General features: G+C 45.5%; 1 protein-coding gene across 5 annotated transcripts in view; it reads left to right on the top strand.

Moving 5' to 3' along the window:
* Nucleotides 1-19,999, top strand: part of LOC132881692 (von Willebrand factor A domain-containing protein 5A-like) — a 79,223-nt gene that overhangs the window by 49,223 nt on the left and 10,001 nt on the right. For 3 of the 5 annotated variants that reach the window (XM_060914454.1, XM_060914455.1, XM_060914456.1), the window contains 7 exons: nt 2,756-2,835; nt 3,537-3,651; nt 5,423-5,572; nt 5,845-5,954; nt 6,227-6,444; nt 6,601-6,636; nt 14,794-14,874. In XM_060914454.1, coding sequence (XP_060770437.1) covers nt 2,756-2,835; nt 3,537-3,651; nt 5,423-5,572; nt 5,845-5,954; nt 6,227-6,444; nt 6,601-6,636; nt 14,794-14,874 — 790 coding nt within the window. The remainder of the gene's footprint in view (nt 1-2,755; nt 2,836-3,536; nt 3,652-5,422; nt 5,573-5,844; nt 5,955-6,226; nt 6,445-6,600; nt 6,637-14,793; nt 14,875-19,999) is intronic. The other 2 variants (XM_060914458.1, XM_060914457.1) reach the window with 1 other exon arrangement.

Below are 19,999 nucleotides of genomic sequence, written 5' to 3'. Positions count from 1 at the left end.
ACCAGATGGTATCCCGATTGAGGCTTGGAGATGTTTGGGTGAGATGGCTGTGGAGTTCCTAACGAGATTGTTTAATCAGATCCTAGAGAATGAGAAAATGCCAAGTGAATGGAGAAAGAGTGTGCTCGTCCCAATATACAAGAATAAGGGAGATGTAGAGAGCTGCAGTGATTTACAGAGGGATAAAATTGATGAGCCACATCATGAAGTTATGGGAAAGGGTATTGGAGGCAAGATCGAGAAGAGAGATAGCAGTCTGTGAACAGCAGTACGGGTTTATGCCAAGGAAGAGCATGTCTGATGCAATTTTTGCTTTAAGAATGTTAATGGAGAAGTACAAGGAAAGCCAGAGAAAGCTACATTGTGTGTTTGTAGACCTGGAGAAGGCATACGTTAGAGTGCTGAGAGATGAGTTATGGTATTGTATGAGAAAGTGTGGCGTGAATGAGAAGTATATCAGAGTGGTGCAAGACATGTATGAGAACAGTGAAACAGCAGTGAGGTGTGCAGTTGGAACGACTGAATGGTTCAAGGTGAAGGTGGGACTCCATCAAGGATCTGCTTTGAGTCCTTTCTTGTTTGCCATAGTGATGGATAGCTTGACAGATGAAGTGAGGCAAGAGTCACCATGGAACATGATGTTTGTAGATGATATTGTGATATGTGGTGAAAGTATAAAGGAGGTTGAGTTGGGTTTGGAGAGATGGAGGTATGCATTGGAACGAAGAGGAATGAAGGTGAGCAGTAGCAAAACAGAATACATGTGCATCAGTGAGAATGGGGATGAGAGTGTAGTGAAGATGCAAGGAGTAGATGTAAAGAAAGTTGGTGAATTCAAGTACCTGGGGTCAACTGTGCAGGAAAATGGGGGCTGCGATAGTGAGGTGAGAAAGAGAGTGCAGGCAGGGTGGAGCAGTTGGAGAAGGATTTCGGGAGTCATTTGTGAGAGGAAAGTCCCAGCAAAAGTGAAAGGTAAGATGTATAACACAGTAGTGAGAGCGGCTATGGTGTATGGATTTGAGACTGTACCCTCAATGAAGAGATAGGAGGCAAAGTTGGAGGTGGCGGAGTTAAGGATGTTAAGGTTTGCGATGGGAGTGACGTGGTTGGACAGGATGAGGAACGAGCACATCAGAGGGACAGCACATGTGGAGAGCTTGGGATTTAAGCTAAGAGAGATGAGACTGAGATGGTATGGGCACATCCTGAGAAGAGATGCAGAGCATGTTGGAAGGAGAATGTTGAGGATGGAGCTGCCAGGCACACGAAAATGAGGAAGGCCAAATAGGAGATACATGGATGTGGTGAGAGAGGACATGAAAGTGGCGGGTGTGGTAAAGAAGGATGTGGAAGACCGGGAGCAATAGAGACGAAAGATCCGCTGTGGCGACCCCTAATCAGGAGCAGTCGAAAGAAGTAGTTTTCAAATAGAGTTTTTATTTTGTCCTCGGTTGGTTCAGTAACATGGTCTGCCATTTTCTTCTTCTTCTTTAGGGTTTTTGGTGGATCGGTGCCACTGACTGGGCTGGAGTGTGGAACAGGAGATATTGGGGGGGGGCTATATTCCTTTAGCTACTGTATATCTGTTTCTTTTAAATACTTGATAACAATTGATACATCTGACTGGATGCGCTCTGCCATTTTGTTTTTCTCTCCTCATGGTATATGAGCTGATATTCTAGTAGTACAGTAGCCAATCATAGCAGGCAATTACTAATATCCAGTGAGTGTGTGAGACAAAATGGTTCCACCATTTATTAAATAATGTTTCTTGTGATTGTCAAAAATTTAAAAAATGGAGATGGTGTGAGTCAGTTATGATATATCCTGGGTAAACCATGAACTGATGTCACAATTTCAAGCTATACTGTCGACTCAAGTCACAGCTGTGGCTCTGTGAGCATTTCTGTGTGTGTAGCTCTATGTATCATGATCATGCCTAGTGAGGCAGGTGATAGCATGGTACATTGCACATGTACAGGCCGAAGGTCACTCTGACGTAAACAACAAACATGAGTGCCTCCAGTATTTTTTTTTTTAAGATTTATTTCTAATTTTTTGTAGTTAACACTTTTTTAGGTAGGAAATTTTTGATGAGGGACATAAATCTAATATACTGAGAGGCATCGGTAATTATGGATTCTCTTCGGTGGCTGGCATAGTACTATTTTCTTTGGGGCTGTGGCCTTGAGAAAATAGTACTATGCCAGTCACCAAAGAGAATCCATAATTTCACCCGGAGCCTCTCCGTGCATGATGATAAATATTGCGTATATACACACACACACACACACACACACACACACACACTCCGATGAGCCTTAACATTAAAACCACTGACGGGTGAAGTGAATAACACTGATTATCTCGTTACAATGTCACCTTTCAAGGGGCAGCAAGAGAACGGTCAATTCTTGAAGTTGATGTGTTGGAAGCAGGAAAAATGGGCAAGTGTAAGGATCTGAGCGACTTTGACAAGAGCTAAATTGTGATGTCTAGATGACTGGGTCTTAGCATCTCCAAAATGGCACATCTTATGGGGCGTTCCTACCATGCAGTGGTTAGTACCTACCAAAAATTGTCCAATGAAGGACAACCAGTAAACCAGCAAAAGGGTCATGAGTGTCGAAGGCTCACTGATTCGCATGGGGCACAAAAGTTAGAAGAGCTACTGTGGTACAAACTGCTGAAAAAGTTAATGCTGACACATTTTTTTCCCTGATTTTTTTTTTCTTCAATTTCTCTTTCATTTCAGCTGTTCATCTTCACAGATGGTGAAGTAGGGAACACTAAAGATGTTCTTAACTGTGTGAGGAGCAATGCTGATTTCCACAGGTATGTGCTTTTTCAAGCTTAAAATATTCATGACGTATACTTTTTTTCCTGAATAAAACTATGCAACTGAAAGGGTAAATAATTTTTAATACTTATAGCTCACAATGAGGTGCAAATATTTTACATTGTGAGATTTAACATCATATTTTCAGAAATGCACTAAGGAACAAACTGATGTAAATAACAAAAGCAAACATAAATAACTACAACAGATCTGATACCCACATCAAATCAGAAAATGTATTGTACCACATCACTGATGCATGCGAGCATTCAGAAGTCATCTCTATCTTCTACATGCACAACTTACAGGGCAGATAAACTTGTACAGCAGACACTCCTTATTCAAACTTAACAAGAAATTTATTTCAAAAGAGGCAAAATTTGTTAATTTAGAAAATGAATAGTCTAACAGTTGCTATGGTGAATCTTTCTGTCAGCAGAAAGTTTATTTTGTATTGATGAGAGACTCTGTTAGTGCTATGTAACAGAGGTAAAGCTAAAACTCAGTTGTCTACTGTGTTGCTTTTTCACAAGGCTGTACATCATGGCCACATTGCGTCACCAAGGATGATTATTTTCATATAGCAGCATGCCTCACTCTGTTAACTTGGTGTGTTTCAAAATAAGTATTCTTCTGATAAATTTCAATATCTAGAAGGGTTATAAGGGATTCATATTCCACCCCTTTGTTTAAACAGATGCTTCTCATTTGGGATTGGTGAAGGTGCAAGTTCTGCACTCATCACAGGGTTGGCTGAGAACAGCTCTGGCCACGCCCAGTTCATCACAGGAACTGAGCGCATGCAAGCCAAAGTAAGACGGGTTTCTTTTCAAACAGCAACGAAGAAACAAACAGAAATAAGCATTAATTTGTACTACAACATAATGGTGTCGGAAAGAGTCACTTTAGTAATCACAATTTATTTTAAATTACTTAATGTTTATCATTTATGATCATTTAGAGCAGTGGTTCTCAACCGGGGGGGCGCGCCCCCCTGGTGGGGCGCGGAGGTACTCCAGGGGGGTCGCGAGTAGGCTTCATGTATGGAGGAAAAAAAAAATCTGGGGCTAACAGGCTATAGTAGCTAAGCAGATGCAACACATTTACCCATGTCAAAATGCAGGACATTGGACTATTACATACAAATCAATACTATTATAAAATCTATCATCAATCTATCATAAAATCTTGTGTGTGGCCGCATCAGTCGGGGGAACTGTGATATGTTCCCAAGCCTTGCAGACTTTATCAGTAATGCAGGCACTTCCCACGATTTCTCATCTGTCTTTCAAGCAGCGTCAGAGCACCTGTCGGTAATGAGAAAACAGTTTGCGGCATACTTCACAGAGGATTATCGCTCTTTTGCGTGGGTTCGAGATCCATTTGTGTGTACTGCTGACGAACTTCCAGTTGACATGCAGGAACAGCTTATTGAGCTGAAGAGTGACAGTAGACTTAAGGCAGTCTTCACCTCATGCCCTCTTTCGACATTCTGGGCAGCATTGATGCAGGAGTACCCGCAACTGTGTGACGTAGCCTTGAAACTGCTCATCCCATTCGCATCGACCTACTTGTGTGAGGCAGGATTTTCAAAAATGACTGCGCTCAAAACGAAATATCGCAATCGTGCGCAAATTGAGGATGACTTGAGACTGTGCTTGTCAAACATTTCGCCAAGAATCGAGGATCTTTGTAAGGCAAAGCAGGCTCAGGTCTCGCATTAACGCAAATGCAGATCACAAAGGCACAGTAAAAAGTAAAACCTAAATTCACGCCTGGTCCCAATTCCCAATGATATCAATAGCCAGCTAATGATAAGCCTAATAAAATACCTAATAAAAACAATAATAATAATAATAATAATAATGATGCCTATTAATAATAATAGCATAATAATAATAATAATAATATCAACAACCAACAACAGCAATAATAATAATAATAATAGGCCTAATAATAATAATGCCTGAAAGAAAATAAGTCTTGTACTACTGCCAACAGCTTAGTAATGATAATAGGCCATAATAATAATAATTATTATTATTATTATTATAATAATTATAATTATAATAATGCCCGAAAGCAGATTAGAAATGTGGTGCTACTGCCAATTATAACAATAGCCTAATAATGATAATAGGCCTATGTATTTCTATGGAATGGATAATGCTACTACTGCTGCTACTACTACTACTACTAATAATAATAATAATAATAATGATAATAATAATAATAATAATAATAATCTAGCCCAGGGCTATCTATCTATCTATCTATCTATCTATCTATCTATCTATCTATCTATCTATCTATCGGTCGATATAAGGTGCTGTAGGTCGGGTGGCGTCACTGCGGGTGAGTGTGTTTGGGGGGGGGGATGGGGGCGGGGCGAGAAGAGGGGCCCCCAACTGCAATGAACCAGCTTTGGTGGGGCCCAGGTTGCAAAAGGTTGAGAACCCCTGATTTAGAGTATGTACAATCAATTATGCATGTTCTCTGTGTCTCACTTTTTCACTGACAAATGGAAGGGGGCTTTATTGGAAATATTATTGAACATTGTTTGTCTTTAATTCCCAATGCTAGGTAATGCAGTCTCTCCGTTATGCTTTACAACCAGCAGTGACTGATATCACTGAGGATTGGACTGGTGTGTCTTTCACCCGTCTGAGCCCCCCGATTAAAACGCTTTTCCATGGTCAGAGAGCACTGATTTATGCCCACTTGAAAGGGGAGGTGAGAGCTTCATCACACTGTTTTACAGGAAAACTCTCATTTGTTTCAGATTCTGAATCTGAATGGACTGTTTGAAAACTGTTTTATATATCCTTTTTTATTTCTATGTTTATTAATCCATGAGTGTGCAATTATTTATCTCATAATGAAAGAAGTACAACATGATTAAGAGAAAATTTGGCTCAAGCAATTTTTTTTTTTTAATTGTAAGTCTCTTATGAGCAAATGACTGAGTCTACTCATAATTACGCAACCTGTATCTCCGTCCCTAGGAATGTCAGAACCCAGATGCTAAGGGGAAAATGTCAGTGCGATATTGTCTTGGAGATCAAGAGGTCTCAAACACTGTCCACTTCTCCCTGAAGCCTTCTGAGAATAGCGGGTAACTGCTACAAGTAGTACAAGGAAATAATGTCCTCTTTTTAAACATCTGTGATTATGATGTGGGTGTGTATTTGTATGACCTGTGGCTTTAATAACTAAACCCTGGCTGTGTGGCTTTAGCTGTCATAACCGCCACTGTCAGATATCAGCTTGGTTCCGGTACCCAATATTAAACAACATCACAGAACAGCAGTCAGGGTAGGTTGTTTAATTGTTACTCATTTAGCTTTGCTTGTGTGTGTGTTTGTGTGTGTGCGTGCGCGTGTCCAGACTAGCCATCCACAGACTGGGCGCTCGCTCTCTGATCCGCTCTCTGGAAAGTGACGAGCAGGATGATGGAGCTGATAAAGAGGCTCTGAAGGCCAGGGTGGTGGATCTGAGTAAGCAGTCTGGAGTGAGCAGCTCACACACAGCCTTCATAGCTCTCAATAAAGGCAGCGGACAAGCTGTGAAAGGACCGATGGTGAAGAGGAGAATTCCTATTGCCAGTCAGTATTCTTTTCACTGAGTCCTTTTACTCAACCCTTCATCCAATAATTTGAGGATTATTATGATTAGCATTCATGGTTTTATTGCTTTTATGTACAAACACACCATACATGGCTCATGAAGAATCTAACCTGTTTTTGTTTGTATATGTCCAGGCATGGGGATGAGCTGGAGGGCGTGTGGATTGGCATGTAAGTAACTGAACACAGGAGTTTGTAAATACTTATTGATTATGAGACTAATTGTATTGTATTTCCTTTATATGTTGGAAATTTGAGGGTACAGTTTGAAAATAATAATATAACATGGTTCATTAAATGAATTGCACTAATATAGGTTTTTGCCAGTTTTAGTATTTGAATCTAATTCTTGATTTGCTATTATCTTCTGTTTATAACTGCAATTGCTATTATACAGTTATACTTATCACTGCTGAATACACACAGATGTAACCATGTAGCTACTGTCTATGCCTCAATGTAAAATGAAAGATATGATATGGCCATGTAACAAGTCCCTGATGTGGGTGGAGTACAGAAGCACGGCAGGCGGGGACTGAAGTTCTCACACACTTTATTTTCCTTTACTTTGCTGCTTTTCAGCTTCCCTCACTAGCTGCTCACACACAGTCACGCGCGCGCGCACGCACACACACGTGTTCTGGTTGGGAGAGACCTCTTCTCTGCTCTCCCTCTCCTTTTATGCTCCACCATCACTGCAACAAACACACACTAATTGACAACAGGTGTAATGACTTGGCCACTCACCTTCACCAATCCCGTCCTCCATTCACAAACTAACGCTTGGCCACGCCCCCGCTGCCACATACCCCCACCACCCGACTCAGGCTGGGGAGCCGTCTGGCCTGCAGTGGGCTCCCCCCCGACAGGACATGAAGTCTGCCACCACTATCTGCGCCCCTGGCCTGTGGACCACCTCGAACTTAAACAGCTGGAGGGCGAGATACCAATGGGTGATGCGCGCATTGGCATTCTTCATGCGGTGGGGTGACCGGAGGGGCCCATGGGTGAAAGGGCATCTCAGCAGGTAGTATCAGAGGGCAAGGACTGCCCACTTGATGGCCAGACACTCCTTTTCGATGGTGCTGTACTTGCTTTCAAGCATCGAAAGCTTGTGGCTGATGTACAGCACGGGACGCTCCTCGCCGTCCACCTTCTGGGACAAAACGGACCCCAGCCCTTTGTCCGATGCGTCAGTCTGCAAAATAAAGGGGAGAGAGAAGTCAGGGGAGTGCAAAAGTGGCCCCCTGCACAGTGCAGCTTTTACCTTAGAGAACGCCTGTTGGCACTGCTCTGTCCACTGGACCGGATCTGGTGCTCCCTTTTTAGTGAGATCAGTTAGCGGGCTGGTGACGTCCGAATAATTAGGTATGAAACTACAATAGTAGCCAGCCAGCCCCAGGAACTGTCTCACCCCCTTTTTGGTCTTGGGCCTCGGGCAGGGCACAGTCGCTGCAGTCTTGTTAATTTGGGGACGCACCTGCCCATGACCCAAGTGTAAGCCCAGATACCGTAATTCCACCCACCCAATTGCACACTTTTTCGGGTTAGCTGTGAGACCTGCGTGTCTCAGTGACTCTAGGACGGCCCTAAGGTGTTCCAGGTGCCATGGCCAATCATTGCTATAAATAATGATGTTGTCGAGGTACGCTGCCACGTAGGTGGCTTGAGGGTGGAGGATCTTGTCCATGAGCCGCTGGAATGTAGCAGGAGCCCCAAATAACCCAAAAGGAAGTGTGACAAATTGGTGTCGCCCAAATGGTGTGGAAAAGGCCGTTTTCTCTCAGGATAGAGGAGTCAAGGGGACCTGCCAATATCCCTTTGTGGCAGCAGGGGCGTGGTCAAGCGTTGGTCTGGAGGGTGGAGTCAGGGAAGGTAAGTAGCAGAATCACTGCACCTGATGTTGGTTATTCTGTTTTTGTGTGTCGCCCCCTATATAAGGAGAGAGAGAGCAGAGGAAGGGAGCTCTCTCCCCAACCAGACGAGTGGTGTGTGTGTGTGTGTGTGTGTGTGTGTGTGTGTGTGTGGATAGTGAGAGTTTGTCTCAAGTCTTAAAAGACCCAAAATAAAGAGTTTCTTTGTGGAACTTAATCCTGGCCTGCCGTCTTTCTCTGCTCCACCCATATAGACAGGTCATGACAGGGGATAATCAGAAAAAATTTGGGGTCAGAATTTTTATTGTTGATTTTATAGTTCTGTAAACAATCCAGAATTTTATTTAAATTTGGGGACAGTCAAAATTTTCAATATGGCCGCCAAAATCGAAGATGGCCGATTTTCGCTAAAACTTCTCATTTTTTCAAACAATAATTTATATTTTGCTATATTTTAACAGGGTATGGGGGCCTTGTATGATTCCTGAACATTTTATAATATTGTATAATAATTATTAGGCCTATAGCAAAACTTAGTCATCAAATTTGTAATTGTGGAAATAGTTTCACTTTCACTTTAGGGTGAGCATGTGAGCATAGGGTGAGCAATGATAACAACATCTTTAATTAAGTTCAATGACATGGACAGTCTGGGCCCTATAATGTTAGATAGCCTACCTTTGCAAGGCCCCATGGAACGACCTGTATGGCTCATCTTTGCAAACTCCATCACATTCAGACCACAGTTTTGCAGTCTCTTGGGGTCTGAAAGCCAGTCTGCTGAATAGGTTTTACATTCTTTCCAGACAATTCACAGTTGCAGAGTAAGCATTTCTCCTCAGGAGACAGAGATAAAAACGGTCCAGATGATAACATTGTTTTGCTGAAACATGGAAAATGCACCCTCTCAAAAATGCAATATTGATAGGCCTACAAATCAGTATGTAATAAAAATGTTTACCTTATTAGATTAATATAATTTTAACTTCATACATATACGCCTATGTGTACAAGCCTATTTATAGGCCTACAAAGAACTCTAAGAGAACAGGCCTGAAAATGAAAATTTTCCAGACCAGGGTCCCCCAGGTGGCTAACCCCACCTAGATCTGGGCATATACAATGTTAATAATACTTTCTTACCTTTTAAATCGCTATCATGTGGTTGAGTAGCACATGCTTGCTATTGCACATCTTAGAGGAAAGTTTTGAATTCGCCCTCACTAGACAATATATAGCAAACTGTGCAACGTCTTTAAGTCCACTTCACGCCGTAATTGTCACAGGTAGGCTATCTAACATTATAGGGCCCAGACTGTCCATGTCATTGAACTTAATTAAAGATGTTGTTATCATTGCTCACCCTATGCTCACATGCTCACCCTAAAGTGAAAGTGAAACTATTTCCACAATTACAAATTTGATGACCAAGTTTTGCTATAGGCCTAATAATTATTATACAATATTATAAAATGTTCAGTGTTGGGTTCACCCAGAAAGAGACCCCGATTCCTTCGTGCTGATGCCTTCCCTTCGGGCCCGAGGACGAGTCAATCGCTCAGAAACGGACAGGAGAACACGTGTGGGTTGTTCACATGCCAGTTTATTCGCTTGCTTCGTCAGAATGAAAACATTTGTGGGAATGTCTTATAGTGTTGCTATGTTTATGTTTTGTCTTCGTGTGTGTGTGTGTGTGTGTGTGTGTCTATGGGTGTGTGTCTATGTAGAAGTGTGTAATGATCTTGAATCAATCATAATAATATAATATATTTTTGCTGACAGTAAGGTACAGATAGATATCAGAATTTTGGCTTATAATCAATATTATGTCTGATTCTTCGTGGAATAGTTTGGAATGTTAAACATAGATAATGTCTTGCCTACGAAGAAGGTCAAAAAACACTAGTTTGCACAGAAAGGATCTTACTAATTCTTAATAATTAACATGAATAATTCTTAACACATGAATGTGTGGTCAGTCAGTAAGGCCCAATCCCAATTCTAATTTCTACCCCTTCCCCTTGGCCCTTCCCCTTGAAACTGAGCTACAAGGGATAGGGCTTGAAATTCAACCCCTACGTATTGGGATACCCCTTCAACGATCGCATACGTCATCGCGTACCTCCGTCAGCGTTTACGTTAGCAAAACGCGACCAAATGCGTCATTGGCTGCGACCAGCCGCTACAGTCAGAGTCAGAAATCTCTGCTGGCAGGGTGTGATTTGTTAACTAACACCACTGAATGGGATATCTTTGGCGCTTCGTGCACCACATCCGACAGAATGAGGTGTCAGAACACTCATGTAAACAATAAAAGCGAGAATAACAGAACAAAACGTACGCAGTCAAGCAACCGAAAACAATACTCACTCCCAAAGCTTTTTAGCAGCAGCTTGGATTTCAGAAATCGCTGCTCATTCTCAGCTCGAAAGCAAATCAAGCGGCGTGTTTCCTCTGGATAACAACTTAAAACACGTAAATAATGGAGAAAATACATTTATGACAATCTTTCGCCGCGGGAACCGCCATCTTTCTGAAATCCGCATGAAATCTCGCTGAAATCCGCATGGCATTGTGGGAAATCACTCAAACCCCTTCGTTCGGAGTCAGCTCCAGGAAAATCTCCGTTTGGAGGGGTACAGAAGCCCTACCCCTTCCCCTACCCCTCCGCGTTAACTGGGATTGGGATACCCCTACCCCTTCACGTGAACGCGCAAAATGGAGGGGAAGGGCCAAGGGGTTGGTCCAAGGGGTGAAATGGGATTCGGCCTAAATTACATCTTGATTATCTTGATTCCATCAACATAAGTAAAATAACAAATAACAGTATGCTCTTAATAATGAATGTTATAAGAGAATAAACATAAAAAAAATAAGAACAACTTAACCACAAGAACAATGAGTATGTCTGAAAGAGAGAGAACAATTAAACCACTAACAGGATTAAACTTATAACTAAATTAGGTTAATGCTCTTAAACTAAAAATCCTTAATCATAAGATCTTAATTATAATTATGAAACTAATCTAGAACTATGAAACTAATATTAATCACGGAATGCATTCATTAATTACGGGATCTATAAAACTAACATTAATCTTTACCATAGTATATTTCAATATATTTCAGTATATTTCATAGCCTTTATGAAGCCATGACCTAAGATTCAACTGAATGAATAAGCATGATCATGAACTTTAATTCTACTGTTTCAAAGTGGGTATGAGTCGATCTGACACTAAAACAGACCTTCAGACACTTCTCTGTTCAAAATACACATTCATAAACAAAATGTTCCCAAACAATGTCCAGCCGGACCTAAGGTCATTTCAAACTAAATTTTAACACAGAATAAGCTAAGAATTACTATTTCACTGAACTTACATATACCTACATATATCCTGATTTAACCTACTGATTCTGATTCATATTCTGATCATAATCTACACATAATAAAATTTGACCCAACAATCCCCCCCTTTAATACTAATCACAGTATTAACTAGATTTTAAGTAAACATGTAAGTAAGATTATGATTAAGATTAGTGTTACACCCTAGCAGGACGATAATATACATTGTTCTCTCTATGCAGAGGTTTGCGGGTAAGACTATTAATCATCTTATGCATTCTGTCCATCAAGCATCTCAAAATGCAAGGTCCCAGGAAAATAAACAAAAGAACAATCACCACTACAGGAATACACATAGAAAAAATAGCAGACCAACTAGACAAATTACCAAACAGTCCAGAAAACCACACCCACCCTGCCGTATCCCCATGTTCATCATGTTCTAGTTGTTGAGCAATCTGTCTCATTTGATGTACGGCTGCACCTATTTCACCATCCGGGTTATCATTAGTGGGAATAAAAGTGCAACAGCTGTCTCCAATCATAGCACAAACACCCCCCTTTTCTGCTAACAAAATATCAAGGGCCATACGATTTTGAGTAGTCATTAGACGCAGGGAGGTTAATTCAGTCCTAATACCATCGACAGCTTTAATGGTTTCATTAACAAAGCTGGCCAAGCGATAATGTGTTAATTCTACATTCTTCCATAGATCAGCGACACCAAAATGAGGAAACATTGATGTCCAAAACCTGTGCCACCTGGTAGTAAGATGATGTTCCAGGGGTGGAAAATTATGAATAACATCTCGTTTCGGGCGATGAGCAGAGAGAGGATGGATAGCAGTGATAGCGTTTTTGAGTTGTATGGGAGCGCAAATGCCTGACCACTTGGTGGGAAACGAAACAAGGAGATTACTATTACCGCAGTACCAGTACCAGTTTAATGCCAATTTAACACCAGGAATCATATAAGGCCCCAATACCCTGTTAAAATACGGCAAAATATAAATTATTGTTTGAAAAAATGAGAAGTTTTAGCGAAAATCGGCCATCTTGGATTTTGGCGGCCATATTGAAAATTTTGACTGTCCCCAAATTTTAAATAAATTCTGGATTGTTTACAGAACTATAATCAACAATAAAAATTCTGACCCCAAATTTTTTCTGATTATCCCCTGTCATGACCTGTCTAATACGAACTGCTACAGTGGTGCTGAAACCCAGGAATTTGAGCACAGGAAGAACAGCCCCATGGAGTCCTTCCCCTTCGCGGACCTGGCCCACGCCCTCGCCACAGCCCAGCAGAGCCAGCACCAGGCGCTAGTCACCCTCCGAAAGGAGCAGGAGCACCAGTTCGAGGCCCTGGTGCTGGCTCAGCAGGAAGACTGACAGGCGTTCCGGCACCTCCTTGCGTCGGCAGAGTCCACCACCTCCACCGCCGCGGGCTCTTCTCCCCTCACCCTCACTAAGATGGGCCCGCATGACGACCCTGAGGCCTTCCTCACGCTCTTCAAGCAGGCAGCAGAGGCCTCGGGCTGGCCAGTGGAACAGTGCGCGGTGCGCCTCCTCCCCCTGCTAACGGGCGAGGCGCAGCTGGCCGCGCTACAGGTCCCTGCCGATCGCCGGCTGGTCTACGCGGACCTTTGCCGGGCCGTCCTCCAGCGGGTGGGGCGCACCCCTGAACAACAGCGACAGCGCTTCCGCGCTCTGCGCCTGGAGGAAGTTGGCCGGCCGTTCGCGTTTGGCCAGCAGCTCCGGGATGCCTGCTGGCGATGGTTGAGGGCCGACAACCGCAACGCCGAGGGGATCATCGATCAGGTGGTACTGGAGCAGTTCATCGCCCACCTACCAGAGGGAACCGTGGAGTGGGTCCAGTGCCACCGCCCGGCGTCGCTGGATCAGGCCATCGAGTTGGTGGAGGACCATTTGACGGCTGTTCCGACGGCAGGACAGCGGACATCATCTTCTTCCCTCTTCTCTCTCTCTTCCCCTCTCTCCTCCTGTGTCTCGTCCTCACCCCGTTCCCCCACCGCGGCGGTGGGGGCCGGCCCCACCCCAGCCGGCCCGTCGCACCCGCGGTGCCCTCCCGTTTTTCCCTTCTGTGTCTAGAGCAATCGCAAGATGAGTCTCTGCGGCATGCGTTTGACCAAGTGAGAGTAATCGATGGTCAAACGCTCCAGCCAAACACCACCCCGTCCTTCCCTTATTTTTCTATTATGAAGGATAGGTTATACCGAGTGACGCAGGACACTCAGACTAAAGAGCAAGTCACGCAGCTTTTGATTCCAAAGAGCCGCCGGGAATTGATATTCCATGCAGCTCACTTTAATCCCATGGCTGGACACTTAGGGCAGGATAAGACACTAGACCCAATGCCTCGGGATTGGGCAGGATGAGACACGAGACCCAATGCCTCGTATTGACGAGTTGCTCAATCGACTAGGCACGGCTCGCTTTTACTCGACACTGGATTTGACAAAAATCTGGCAGATCCCCTTGACTCCATTATCCCGAGAAAAAACGGCCTTTTCCACACTGTTTGGCTTACACCAGTTTGTCACACTTCCTTTTGGGCTGTTTGGGGTGCCTGCTACGTTCCAGCGACTGATGGATAGGGTCCTCCGCCCCCACGCCACCTATGCGGCCGCATACCTAGACGATATCATAATCTATAGTAATGACTGGCTGCGGCACCTACAACGCCTGAGGGCCGTCCTTAGGTCGCTGAGGCGGGCGGGTTTCACAGCCAACCCGAAGAAGTGTGCGATTGGGTGGGTGGAAGTACGGTATCTGAGCTTCCACTTGGGCAACGGGCAGGTGCATCCCCAAATTAACAAGACGGCAGCAATTGCGGCCTGCCCGAGGCCCAAGACCAAAAAGGGGGTGAGACAGTTCCTGGGGCTGACTGGCTACTATCGTAGGTTTATACCTAATTATTCGGACGTCACCAGCCCGCTGACTGATCTGACTAAAAAGGGGGCACCAGATCTGGTCCAGTGGACGGAGCAATGCCAGCGGGCTTTCTCTGAGGTGAAGGCTGCACTGTGCGGGGGGCCACTGTTAGAGTCCCCTGACTTTTCTCTCCCCTTTACGTTGCAGACGGACGCGTTGGACTGAGGGCTGGGGGCAGTTCTGTCCCAGGAGGTGGAGGGGAAGGACCGCCCCGTCCTGTACATCAAGGTCAAGTCAACTTTATTGTCAAATATGCTATACATACTCGACATACAGCACAGATGAAATATCAGTCCTCTCTGACCCACGGTGCAAACAGGCAATGCAATAAATAAAAATAGAATAACTGAAAAAATATATATATATATAAACAGTATAAACACTCTAGGTAGGAACTAGACAGACTAAACACTCAAACAATATAAACAGTATAAACACTAGATAAGTACAAGACAGACTAAACACTCAGACAATATAAACAGTATAAACACTCTAGATATGAACTAGACGTAGACTAAATACTCATATATATTACACACACACACACACACACACAAATTGGTTCAAATAACCAAACAGTCAAGGGCACTTGAGGTATAGCAGGTAAACATGAAACAAGCAGTATAAACAAACTAGCAGCTGTTAAGATGAGGTAGTGCGGAATAGTGCAAATGAATGAGGTAAAGTGAGATGTGCGGTCCCGGAGTTCAGTGTGTTAATGAACGATGAGATGTATGTGTGCGTGTGTGTTGGAGGGGGAAACTGTGAGGATGACATGTCAGATGCTGAAGGGGGGTGAGCGAGCAGAATCTGTGGCAGGGGGCAGAGGGGGGAGGAGAGGCAGGACAGGGAGGGAGTTGAGCCTCCTGACCGCCTGGTGAAAGAAACTGTTCTTGAGCCTGCTGGTTTTGGCCCGGAGACTCTGCAGTCTCCTCCCCGATGGCAGCAGACTGAAGAGGCTGTGAGATGGGTGGGTGGGGTCACCTGCAATCCTGATGGCTTTGCGGGTGAGGCAGGAGTTATAGATATCCATTAGAGAAGGGAGAGAGACACCAATGATCCTCTCAGCTGCTCTCACGATGCACTGCAGAGACTTGCAGCAGGACACAGTGCAGGCGCCGTACCACAAGGTGATGCAGCTGGTCAGGATGTTCTCGATGGTGCCTCTGTAGAATGTGTGCATGATGGGGGCCGGGGCTCTTGCTCTCCTCAGTTTGCGGAGGAAGTACAGACGCTGTTGGGCTTTTTTGGCCAGTGATGCGGTGTTGTTGCTCCAGGACAGGTCTTCAGAGATGTGCACACCCAGAAACTTGGTGCTGCTCACCCTCTCCACTGCAGCACCGTCAATAGATAGTGGAGCATGCTGGGTGTGCTCTCTCCTGAAGTCCACGACAATCTCCATCTTCTCCACGTTCAGACGGAGATTGTTGTCCTTGCACCACATGGCCAAGTGGCTCACCTCACTCCTGTAGATTGTCTCATCACCATTGTTGATGAGACCCACCACAGTCGTGTCATCCGCAAACTTAATGAAGAGATTTGAGCTGTATGTTGGTGTGCAGTCATGGGTCAGCAGAGTGAAGAGGAGGGGGCTTAGCACACATCCTTGGGGGGGCCCCCCGTGTTCAGTGCGATGGTGCTGGAGGAGTTGCTGCCGACCCATACAGTCTGTGGTCTCAAGTCCAGCAGCCAGTTGCACAGGGAGGTGTTGAGTCCCAGCTGGTCCAGTTTGTGAATGAGCTGCTGAGGAATGATTGTGTTGAATGCTGAGCTAAAGTCTATGAACAGCATTCTGACATACGAGTCTTTTTTTGTCTCCAGGTGGGTGAGGGTTGAGTGGAGGGCAGTGGAGATGGCGTCATCGGTCGAACGGTTGGACTGATATGCAAACTGGAAAGGATCCAGGGCGGGTGGGAGGGCAGACTTGATATGCCTCATGACTAGCTGCTCGAAGCACTTCATGAGGATGGGAGTGAGTGCGACAGGGCGGTAGTCATTGAAGCAGGAGGGAGATGGCTTCTTCGGGACCGGGATGATGGTGGTGGTTTTGAGGCACGTGGGGACAACAGCCTGGCTCAACGAGATGTTGAAGATGTCTGTAAAGACATCTGTGAGCTCCTCGGCACAGTCTCTCAGGACACGACCAGGAATGTTATCAGGACCTGGGGCTTTTCGTGCATTTGTCGTCCTGAGAGCGCTCCTCACGCTGTCTGGGGACGGCGTCAACACCTGGTCGCCAGGAGGTGGTGGGGTCTTCTGTGCCATGGTGCTGTTGTCTGCCTCAAAGCGAGTGAAGAAGTCGTTCAACTGATTCAGAAGACATGGAGTTGTCACAGGTCTGTGGCGAGGGCTTGTAGTCTGTGATGGTCTGAATCCCTCACCACAGGTTCCTGGTGTCTCTGCTGTCATTGAAATGGTCAGCGATGTGCCTGGAATACTGTCTCTTGGCCACCCTGATGCCTCGTGACAGATTGGCCCTAGCTGCCCTCAGGCCCACCTTTTCCCCAGCTCTGAAGGCGGCGTTCCAAGCCCACAGGAGCCTGTGGACTTCCCCTGTCAGCCATGGCTTCTGATTGGCCTGAATAGAGATGGTTCTGGTGACCGTAATGTCGTCCATGCACTTTCTCATGTAGGCAGTGACGGTCTCCGTGTACTTCTGGAGATCTGTGGTGTAAGCACATAAGCAGGAAGCCGTCGGTGCATGAGGGGCGCTACAGCACCATCGTAAAGGAGTGCCTGGTGATCAAGTGGGCGGTCCTCGCCCTCCGCTACTACCTCCTGGGGTGCTCTTTCACCCTCTGTTCGGACCACGTGCCCCTCCAGTGGCTCCACCGCATGAAGGATGCCAACGCACGGATCACCCGTTGGTATCTGGCACTCCAGCCCTTTAATTTCAAGGTGGTCCACAGGCCGGGGGCGCAGATAGTCGTGACGGACTTCCTCTCCCGTCGGGGGGAGTCAGCTGCAGGCCGGATGGCTGCCTGGCCTGAGTCGGCCGGTGGGGGTATGTGGCAGCGGGGGTGTGGTCAAGCGTCGGTCTGTGACCGGAGGGCAGAGTCAGGGAAGGTAAGTGGCAGAATCACTGCACCTGATGTTGGTTAATCTGTGTTTGTGTGTCTTCCCCAGTGACCGCCCCCTACATAAGGAGAGAGAGAGCAGTGAAAGGGAGCTCTCTCTCCCCAAGCAGACGACTGGTGTGTGTGTGTGTGTGTGTGTGTGTGTGTGTGGATAGTGAGAGTTTGTCTCAAGTCTGAAAAGACCCAAAATAAAGAGTTTCTTTGTGGAACTTAATCCTGGCCTGCCGTCTTTCTCTGCTCCACCCGTACAAACTGCTACACCCTTCATCAGATCCAGTGTTGAATAAAAGCGAGCAGCGCCTCACCGATCAAGCAACTCATCATTGCAAGGCATTGGGTATGCATCAAATTTAGACACCGCATTGATTTTCCTATAGTCCACACAGAACTGGACTGACCCATCAGTCTTGGGAACCAGGACCACTGGGCTGCTCCAGTCACTGTGGGACTCCTTGATTATGCCCATTTCGAGCATGGCCTTGAGTTCATCCTGAACCACCTTTTTTTTGTGTTCAGGCAAGCAGTAAGGGCAGCTACGCACCACCACCCCCGGGGGCATCTCAATGTGGTATTCTATGAGGTGGGTGCAGCCGGTATGGGGCAAGAACATGTCAGAAAATTCCTTCTGCAACTTGGCTACCTCCGTGAGTTGGGCTGGTGAGAGGTGGTCTCCACAAGGGACCGGAGTGGTTTGAAATGTTACCTTTTTTACCTCCAGCCCCAGCTCCACCTTCTCTGGAACTACCAACACCAATGCTATGGGGATCTCCTCGTTCCAACGTTTTAACAGGTTGAGGTAGTAGATTTGCAATGCCCCGCCCTTATCTGTTCACCTCACCTCATAGTCGAGGATCAAGCTGAAAACCTGTACATGGTGATCCCTTGTAACGACTTAGGCCGACTAATCTCACCAACTCAATTTCCAGAAGGCAGCAGTTTTGATCGTTACATTGACGATGACAAGCATCAATACCTGTATCCTCCAGCTGAATGTTGAAGGGCTAAAAGAGACCTTATCCGCCATCTAGCAAACAAAAACAACGCCAGTGTGATTTTCCTGCAAGAGACCCATGCTGACAGCAAAAACAAACTCACAATTGAAGACTACAGTACTATAGTCTATATACTCAACAAGTACCATGGTATCGCTACCTATGTGTGTGAAGGTGTCCACATGAACTCTATCCAAAAATCCCCAGAGGGCAGCCAAATCCAGTGGACCTGTGCCACCATCAAGAATGTATCCATAACGAGCTTTATGATGCTAAAGACAACAAATCGTTCTTTTCAGGCCACCACAAGACATGGACTAATCCTGACTTATGCTTTGTCTCTAACTCAATCGCTCAATCCTGTGAATGGTACATACTGGACAAGTTCCCACGATCTGGACACTGTCCTGTTGTCATTGGCACCGAAGTTGGAATGAAGATCAACAGTCTTAGCAAAAAGAGGTGAAATTTTCACAAGGCTAACTGGAGTAAATTTGCCAGCCTTACTGACTTGTTATCCTGCGACCTCCCAGACCCATCAGGGACAGCCACAGACACCTACAAGGCCTTCACATCCCTGCTCTCCTCTGCTGCTAAGGCATCCATTCCCTGAGGCAGACATGACGCGTATATCCCCTGCTGGGACAAAGAGTGCAAGGCAGCCTTCCAAAACTACAACACAGCAAGCATACATGAGAAGCCTACCAAAGGTGACCAACTAATGCATATCCTTGGAAAAAAAAAACAGGCTCGGTGGGAGGAAACTGTCACCTCAATTGACTTCACACATTCAAGCCAAAAGGTTGTGGGCTACAATCAACAGCCTTTCAAGGCACAGCAGCAAACCCAAGCCATGCCTCATTACTGTCAATTCTATTGTGTCGGTCCTCGTGGATAACAGCAAATGGAAGAAGAAGAGTGAAGAATCCAAGCTACACACTCATGAAGTCAACAGGAAGATCAAAGAGACCACCGCCCGCCAACCCGCCTCAATGAATCTCTCCAGACTAGTTACCCTAGAACATCTAATGGACGCCATCCTATGCCTAAAAAAGGACAAAGCCCTCGGCATTGACTTGGTTCATGCAGAATTCCTCTGCTACCTGGGAACCCGTGCTCTTGAATGGCTACTCCAGTTCCTCTCCAATTGCTTGGCCACCTTATCCATCCCTGCTGTGTGGCAGAAAGCCAAAGTGGTTACCATTTCTTAAACCCAAGAAACCAGCAGATGATCCCAAGAGCTACAGGCCAATCTCGCTGCTCTGTATTACGTACAAGCTGATG

This window comes from Neoarius graeffei, chromosome 2 (assembly GCF_027579695.1).
Source record: "Neoarius graeffei isolate fNeoGra1 chromosome 2, fNeoGra1.pri, whole genome shotgun sequence".
NCBI classification, from domain to species: domain Eukaryota; kingdom Metazoa; phylum Chordata; class Actinopteri; order Siluriformes; family Ariidae; genus Neoarius; species Neoarius graeffei.
Note: the sequence above shows the minus strand (reverse complement) of the source record. Positions and strands in the feature narration are given on the sequence as shown.